The 9260-nt window shown below is 39.3% G+C and overlaps 1 protein-coding gene across 4 annotated transcripts in view; it reads right to left on the bottom strand.

The window, feature by feature from the left end:
* Window positions 1-448: 448 nt before the first annotated feature.
* The window catches only part of atp2c1 (ATPase secretory pathway Ca2+ transporting 1), a 55284-nt gene continuing 46472 nt past the window's right edge, over window positions 449-9260 (bottom strand). For all 4 annotated transcript variants that reach the window (XM_044208534.1, XM_044208532.1, XM_044208533.1 and 1 more), the window contains 3 exons: window positions 9118-9213; window positions 8805-8946; window positions 449-6860 (listed from right to left, as the gene is read on the bottom strand). In XM_044208534.1, coding sequence (XP_044064469.1) covers window positions 6739-6860; window positions 8805-8946; window positions 9118-9213 — 360 coding nt within the window. In that variant the 3' untranslated portion in view covers window positions 449-6738. The remainder of the gene's footprint in view (window positions 6861-8804; window positions 8947-9117; window positions 9214-9260) is intronic.

Here is a 9260-nt window from a genome sequence, read left to right as displayed (position 1 = left end):
GTTTGTGCTCTGCTGGCTTTTTAAAAATTTTTTTTAAGTGTATTTAGATTTATTTAAGTTCTATTTAACGCAGCACTTTTTAACTTAAAAAAACAAACAAACAGAATTTTTAAACTTTTTAAATGTTTTATTTTGTAAAAATCTTTTGTTGTTAACTTCTCTGCTAATCAGAAACGAAGGTTTTAACTGCAAAGGGGGGGAAAAAAGGAAATTTGTAAAATTCATCTTACATTTTTCAATATTTATCTGTTTATTTCTTACATTTATTTGCACTCATTGAGGTAAGAATGAAGGAATACAAATAAGGAAACGTTAAATCTCATTTTATGGGGTAACAGTATTTTGTTAATGGAACAAACTTGTGAATAAACTTTGCTCTGCTACTCAAAACTGCCTCTGAATATAATGTGTGTCTACACCGTGAAATATGAATAAAAACAAAGCGAGCTTCTTTAAAAGATTTATAAAATTTTAATATACATTTTATTCTCATTCAGACACACACACACACACACACACACACTATAAAAGCCGAGGATAAAGAGAGCGAGTCAGTGGTGTGACTGGTGTTTGGTCTTTACAGCAGCAGCTCTGTCCTCTCCCGGGTTTTTTTTACTGGTCACATGTGATTTTTGTTTTTCAGACTTCAAACACAAACGCTGGTAAAAACAGACGAACTTGTGCTGAGAGTAAAAACAGTTATTTCACAAAGCTCGGCCGTCTGTCAGAAGTTACCATAAAGACACCAAATTAATAACGATGGACACGTGATGAAATCTCTGTTTACTAAATATTCAAGTTTACTGTCCCACAGACTTTATATGCACTTTTTAAAAAATGTATGAAAATGGTTTCCTGTAATATATCGTCTCCTTTCAAATGTGAAACTGGCTGTTTTTGTTTTGCCTCACTGGGAGAACGTTATAAATTTACTGGTTGCTCCAGGAAAAACAAATATCAGCTCTAAATGTCAGATAGACGTTACAGCCAAAAGTATGTGGACACCCGCGCCGACGTACTTTAGCGTATTTCTGGTCTGGTTTTAGTTTCATTTAAAAAATTGTCAATTTTAGACAGTAGTGTTCTTCCAACTTTGTGGATTAAAAACAATTAAAAACATTAGTTTGTGTTCATTATGTTGAATTACGACTTAGTGTTGTAGTTTGTTTATGACACTTATGAGCAGGCGACATATTCAAAGTCCAAAACCCAAAGATATTTAGTTTACAACGATATATAAAACAACGTAAAAGAAGCTGAAACAAGGGAATGTTTGAGACTTTTGCTTGAAAAATGTAATTAATTCTCAAATTTGTTGCTGATTAATTTTCAGACTAACTGATTAATCGACTGGGAAAACTTTAACAGACTCTTTGCTTTTTTTTTTATTTTTTAAACATCCCATGGTAACGTCTTAAAACTGCTTTTTGTCCAAAACCTAAAAATATTAAATTCACTAAGAGTGAGACAAAGAATAGATAAATAAATATTTGGCATTTGTGCTTGGAAAAACTAATAGATGATCAAATTTGTTGCCGTTTGAATTGACTTTAACTGACTTCCCTTACTTCTGGTATGTTTTCAAAATAGTCCCAAAACATTGAGGCCTAATAATGACATTTCAAAAAAGACTTTAATTATTCATTAATTCATAATCATTTTCATCAGACTATTTTGTAAATGTAACCTTTGAAAAATGCGTTTAAATGTGTTTGGATTTCTTTTAACACATTTTTTAAAAAGTACTACAGCTTTGCTTTAGATGAGAGCTGCAACTACTGAATATTTTCATTACTGATTAATTTGCTGATATTTTCTTGCTCATTTGTAAAATCTATAAAAATGTCCAACAGCACCAAACCTAATAACATTTTCCTCGCATTTAAGACGCTGGAATGGTTGGCTTTTTTGCTTGAAAAATGACTTCTATTATCAAAATAGTTGCTGATTAACTTTCTATTGATCGATTAATTGCTTACTTAAGACTCAGTGTGGGTATCAAACGTCTAAATGTCGCCATGGTTACAACAGCAGGTGAGAGTTGGGGGGCCGGACCTGCTTTGTGAGATACTTCCCAGCCTCCAGAGAAAAAGACCTGCCACCAGTCACATTTGGCCCCGACACACAGCGGATACAGAAAGCACAATTTATACAACAAGCGCACATGAACGTTGTTAAAACAGGAGATGAACTTTCACTTATTTTACAGTGTAAAACGTACAAGTTCACACACACAGAGAGAAAGAGAGAGAGAGAGATCACAGAAACCAACAGAACATCTGGATCGATGACAGAGGAAATGCGGCTCAGTCATGAACTGCAGGTTTTAATCACATCTGGCTGTAGGAAGTGGAAAAGAGACCTCAAAAACAAGTGAGAGAGAGGACGCAGGACAAGATGGACGTCATGCGATCCTTGATGGGAGTTAATGACGGGGCAGAAACATCAGCTCTGCTGCGTTGTGTACAACCTGAGTTTTGAGCTTCTTAATTGCTAAAATCTGACGTGGGGCCAAATAACGAGAAAGTCGTCGAGCGGAGCAGAAACAGGAGCAGTCAGACACTCTGACAGGTTGAAAACAAACATGAAGTTTAGAAATATTATCTAAACCGCTTATAATCATCCCCTCTACTGTAAAACTGCGTACACCAACAACTAGGGTTACGTGGTAAATACACTGAAAGTCTGCTTTAGTTTCCTCTTCTAAATAAGTGCTTCAGATGATTTAAACACTAAATCTTCTTTGAGTTGGTCAATTATAGTCACTTTATTTTATATATATATATATATATATATATATATATATATATTTTTTTTTATTGATTTCTGTCCCAGTCTGTAGTGTTTGTTGTACTTTAGGCCTTTCAGCCCAGCGTAAAAACATGCAGCCCACTCATTCATTTCAATGGAGCCAGGCTGGTGACGCAGCGGTGGTGTCAATGTAGCGCGACGCCATCCGGCACTGTACCGCGTTGGCCAATCAGATATGTACAAGCGCACTTTCCTGGTGGTAAGGTGAACGGTGTATTTCTGCTGTTTACCTCGCGGTCGGCGTGACCAAAGGATCAAACAGCTGGCTTGCCAGAGTTGTAAAATCCTGGAGTGTTATAAAACGGATGTTCAGCGTTTTGGCGTCTGATAAACCTTCAAACTCACGGACCTGTGACTTCTTCCTGGATCATACTCCACTGTCTCACCTGTACCTGAAGCAACACGACCCCAAAACCAAACAGCTTCCTGCCTTGTTTTAACTCGCACGGTTAAACCCGTCTGACTGCTCACGTTGCGTTCTCAGACTCATTTAATTGGTCCTTATTCAATAGTGCTCATTGAATACTTCTATCTATATCTTCTTGTCAGACTTGCTGAGCTGGGACCTGTTGCTGACGTGGGTCTGTGACGTCCGGTGAGACATTATGCTGTAATGTGACGCTTCCCTCCTCTCTGTCGTGGAGATGTCACCGAATCAACTGATCTCAGAGCAGAAATCTTATCAGAACCAACAGGAACGATGGAAAAGCTACAAAAAATAAGACTCAAGTTGTAAAAAAAAACAACAGTAAATTTCCTTTAATATATCTTTTTTTTTTTTGTTTGTTTTTGTCAGAAATAAAATCTCACCATGTTTCACTGATAAAGCCTTGTACTGACATCAGCAAAGGCTGCGTGTTACAAACAGACGACCTGGACTCTGCTGCTGTAGACGCCGTCGGTCATGTGCACAACATGAAATAAAATTAAATTCTAGTTAACAGCAGCAGAGTGAAGGTATTTTCTTTCCACTTTTCTAGTGTTCACGTTGTTTGAGCCTGCGAAGACTACAGCAGATTATAACTACGAGTCAAAACTCCCAACGGTGTGAAAGCCGAGTGGACTACATTTCCCAGAAAGCACCCTGGCTTCTCTATATTGATTAAAAAGGTGGAGGAGTGGCAGTAAATCCTGACTGAATGAGGGAGATAAAATCAACGAGAACTATAAAAAAAAAATAAAACTAAAGTTAATATATGAGGCGATTCTTCATGAAGTGCTGAAACTGATTAAACGGAAAAGCCATCCGTCAGTAAAGGGCTTCTTTTCCACTGAAGTGGAGATAATTAAAATGGTCGATGACCTCTCTAAGGCACAGGATGAGAAAGCATTGTTACTGAAGTATCTGCGTTTGTACCCTGAAGCGACCGTGCCGGCACCGTTGTGTCAGCGTTGGTGGTTTTTGAGGCCTAATTCCACATTTAGCATCAGGATGTTAAACTTCGCGGTTAGGGTTAGGGAACGTATCTTTCTGCAGCCACTTTCACCGAGTGACCAGCAAACAGCGGCTGGTTTGTGCCAGAAGAGTCAGTCATTCGTCAGCACAGACGTGTTTTTAAAGGTGTGGAGGAGCTTAAATATGACAGAAAAGCGTTTGTCATCAGCTGTACAACAGAAACCAGAGTTCCTTTTAATTTAAAAAAAACCAGTGTGCGTGGAAAGAAGCATGAATCATCATATGTGGATCACAGAAACGAGCCCGTATAGTGGAGGTGTAATGGTACATTTATTCCTCCTAAACTGTTCGTACAAGAAATATTTCTGTATCGTTCACACCTGTATTTGTTATGCCAATGGTATTTGGTTCAGCTGGTCTGGTGAAAATAAAGAACAAAGATCAGGTTAGTCCGGTTAGCCCAGCTCACATAGCTAACTTTAGCATCATCGCTTTAGTAAAACCGAAACGAAAAGCCAGAGCTGGAAGAGCCTCCAAAATAATTTACATTTTGTGTTTGGGAGCTTTATGGTTTCAAAGTAAACGACAGAAACACTTGACCAAAAAAAAAATAAAAAATTGATGTGTCAACATTGTTTAACTCAACTCAGATAACATTATGTCTCTGAAATACCTGAATCAATCAAGCTGCCTCTTTCGTGACGGCAGATTCAGACCGCGACGCCGACTGAAAGCTGCCGTCAAATGTCTGGTCAGATTAACGTCCGGGTTGCTTTTTCTCCGATCAGATAGTTTCTGATTTTAATTCAAAATCTTAGATTGACAAAGTTCTTGTAAGGCTGCTTGTGTTTAAACAACATTTAAAATTTGAGAACTTTGGCTTCTTTTGTTCAATGAAAGAAAATTCAGTAAGTAAAGTAAAAGTCTCAGAGTAATCAAAAAAAACTTGTTCTGGTATCGACGCTAGTGTGTAATATATAATATCCCGTCCTACAACAACCACAGGAGTGTGTCATCGCTGCAGACATGTGACCAGACAGAGTCAGAGAGTATGGAAGTCTACGGCTGCCAACATTAAAATCAAATCACTTAATCAAACAAGATGTTTTTACAATAAAAAAAAAAAGTATATCTAATTTTTATTTTCATGTTGGAAAAGCATAATTACTGGCAAAACGAAAACTAAATGAAATTAATATTAAATTGACAAATAATTTTTCAGTCTACTCCGAAACCTGAGAGACTGCCTTAATAATAATGATAATAAAAAAAAAAAAATAATAATAATAATAATGGCGTTTAATGTAAAATAGACTTTTCATTTTAAAATTGGCAGACAATGAACTCAATAAACTAAACTGCAAACTGGATTTAAACATGAATATGAATTACAGCCTGATTTTGCTTCAGTCCTCATCAGGTAAAATTTATAATTTGAATGTTTCAACAGAGTAGACTTTATTGGTTATGTTGTAATTTTTAACCAGGAAATTTCCATAACAAACAGGACAAACCTCTTTTGAAAAAAATCTGTCCAATATTATGAAAAAACGACCAAGAAAAGGACGACTTCCGTGTAATTTGAAAATCTGTGCACATAAACGGAAAATTAAATTTCATTTTAATATTGGCAGCCACAGACTTCTACAGCAGAAAACATGAGATTAAAGCTTTATATGCCCTAAATGCTTCAAGTGCACTGTAATGTTCATTTATGTGCATACAGTTCTGTAATTAACCTACAGCAACACTGACATATTGTCTTAGTTTCCTTTAAATAACTGACTATATGTACATGTTTCAGGGCCTTAATCTTTACAGCAGAAATTAGGAACTCTGTAAGGTGTTTATTTGTTGCTAAATAAATTGAAAGAAAACTGAATTTTGTACCGTTAACACCTCCACCATATACTGTAAACCCATCTATAGAGGAATCAAAACAAGTCGTCCTGCGTGTTTGAAGTTACCGCATTCAACCAAGAAAAGCAAGCTGAATAGTGGTCAACACCTTCTAAATGACAAATTATAAAAGACTCTACACGTCTCTAGCCTTGATTCTTCAGAGAGTTACGTCCTAAATAACGAGGAGCAAACTGGAGCCGGTTCACGGCAGGAAGGTGCGGTCGGTTTCCCCAAAGCTACAGTCGGGAATCTACAACGAGGCCGAGCGCGGAGGGGGCACAAGCTAAACAGCTGCTGTGGATCGGTATTAAAGGCCTCTGCTGGACCAAACGCAGAGTAGAGGGTCAGATCTCCCAGCAGCCATCTTGTCTTCCCAGTTTAATCAAAGTCCAGTCCGCTAACTCGCCTCCCTCCGTCCCCTCGAGGGCCGGGAGCTTCCTCCAGTCCCAGACCAGAGTTTCTCCTCCCTCCTGAGGAGCTCACAGGAAAATCCCACAAGTCCTTTCAGTCTTAATTAATCAGTGCCATCAGTTGTGAGATCCTAAAACCCATCACACTCCTCCTCCTCCTCTTCTTCCTCCAAACCTCAGAGTCCTTCGGCCCGGACAGCGCGGGGGGGAGGGAGGGTGTCATACCTCGTGGAAGCAGTCGGCGGGCGGGCTCCTCTCAGCTCCCCTCCACCTCTCCACCATCTTGATGACCTCAGACACCACGCACACCGAGGAGGTGAGGGTCACCAGGAACAGCAGGTCTGGAGGAGGATCAGAATGTACAGTTTACATCGTCGGTTAACTCACTTAACAGGATACGACACAATACGCGCACCGACTGATTTATTCAAACTGAGACTTCTGGTTAAAACCGACAATTAAACTTTACAAAAGAGACAAAATGTTTTTCTATAGATTCAATAATTTGTTTTCTACAATTTCAGCTGTGAGCAGCTCCTCCATCTCCTTTGTGCATTGCATTGTGGGACAGCAGTGTCCATCAACAGCACTCCATTTTCTGTAGTCTGCATACTGACTTTTTTGAGTTTGGTTTCTCTTGTTTCTTGTGTGAACAGACTCAAAACCTGTACGGAGTACGTAACGCACAGTTTAAAAGTCTACGGACATGCGTGGATGAAAAACGGAGAAGCAACTTTTCTATTCTTAGATCTTTACCTCTATCAGTTTGTCCTGAGGGTGGGGTCAGTCATGTTGTTACCTACAGTACATTAAAAAGGTTTATCCTCTGTACGGTGGCCATTTTAGGACATCTCAAGACTCAGTTTCTATGTGTAGCGCGCACATTAATAATAATAATGATAAAACTTTATTTATAGAGCACTTATCAAAACAAAGTACAAAGTGCTTCACAACAAGAGAAATAAAACACCACAGTGAATGATGAAATATAAAGAAATAAAATACATAAAAGCAATAAAATAAACAGCCAGTTCAGGTAAAATCAGGATCTGCTTTCAGATAAAAATGTGTTTTGAGAAGAGACTTAAACGAAGACTCTGACTCAGACAGCCTGATGTCTTCGGGCAGGATGATCCAGATCCTCGGGGCCCTGATGGCCAAAGCTCTGCCCCCCTTAGTTTCCATCCTGGACTCAGGAACAGACAGGAGACCCCTGCCCGAAGATCTCAGACTACGTGAAGGTTCATAAGGGATTACAAGGTCTAAAATATAGTCTGGAGCCATGAAGAGCCTTAAAAGTCATCAACAAGATCTTAAAGTCGAACCTGAAACAAACAGGGAGCCGATGTAAAGAGGCTGAACCAGGTGTGATGTGGTCGCACCTCTCGGTCCTGGTTTACAGCCGAGCAGCTGAGTCCTGTACAGTCTGCAGGCGTTTCACAGTGTTTAGATTAAGACGAGTGAACGGGCTGTTACAGTAATCGAGGCGTGAGGAGATAAAAGCAGATAGTTTCTGCGTCACTAGGATTTAAAATAGATCGGATTGTTGCGATGTTTCTGAGGTGATAGAAACATGATTGGACGAGCTCAGTGACACGTTGCTCAAAACAAACTGCTGTCAAACAGGTCACCGAGATTTCCTGCAACAGGCTCGACATGTTGCGACAGGTTACCGGTAGACGGCAGTATTTGTTTAGTGATGTGTTGGGGCCCGATAATAAGGACTTCAGTTTTACATCAGTTCACATTAAGTTGACTTCTGTGCAGAGTTAAGTTTATCTTAATCTCTTCTGAGTTAGCAGTGCTGCTGCTGGAGGGACATCTCGTCAAGCCCGAGTAAAAGAAGCAGAGCTGTTAAATACAGGAAGTGGCCAATCAGACTGTACCAAGTGCCCACATCATCACGAGGGGGGGTCTGGGATTTCTAGTTTAGAGTTTTGGTTTATTTCTTTTTTTTTTTTGGAGTTTTTGTTTTCGTTAAATCATTAAGATCTTAATACTGATAGACTAATTGTCCTGTTTTGTTTTATTTGAAGTTTAGTTGGTCGCGTTACCCCTTTTGTCTCTAAAATGGTCTGATCGGCCATTATATACGTGTGTTCAGTTTGGTTTAGTTCTGTTTAGTTGACCTCTTTTATGGGACCTTTGTTGCATATTTTGTAAATTGTCATTTTTGGGTGAATAAAATCGTCGTTTTGAAAGCTCGGTCCCTCGCAGCCATATTTGAAAATGACAGGTGGGGTGTATTTGATACTCCAAACATATATTTGTGACTTTGCTCTTACCGAAGATGCTGAGGCTCTCTGTCTGGAAGACGCTCTGTAGAGGAGGGAAGTAGATGACGAGGAGCTGACCCATGATGGAGGCCAGGACGGCGTAACAGAACGTCCTGTTACTGCACAGACCCAACTCATGGATCATACGAGTCTGAGGAGCATACATTACATTACATTAATCCAACCCGGTTTATGATTTTAGCAACATTAAAAAGGCAAATTTCAGCAACAAAGACACCGGCGCAGTTAGTTTTCTCAGGAGGAAACCGTTAGTTAAGCTCAGCGGAGCCTTTTCATTCAGATAAGCGCCCTCTCAGGTTACCTGAGAACGAGAGCTCAGAGCGTTGAACATGTCGAAAAAGACAAAGCAGGTGAAGGTCATGGTGGTGTCTCGAGGAGTGATCACGTTGTCCTGCAACTGAAAACCAAACACAAATATTTACAATCGTTTTACTACACTTTTTG

Source organism: Siniperca chuatsi, linkage group LG9, assembly GCF_020085105.1.
Source record: "Siniperca chuatsi isolate FFG_IHB_CAS linkage group LG9, ASM2008510v1, whole genome shotgun sequence".
Taxonomy (NCBI): Eukaryota; Metazoa; Chordata; class Actinopteri; order Centrarchiformes; family Sinipercidae; genus Siniperca; species Siniperca chuatsi.
This window is presented reverse-complemented; position numbering and strand designations above follow the sequence as displayed.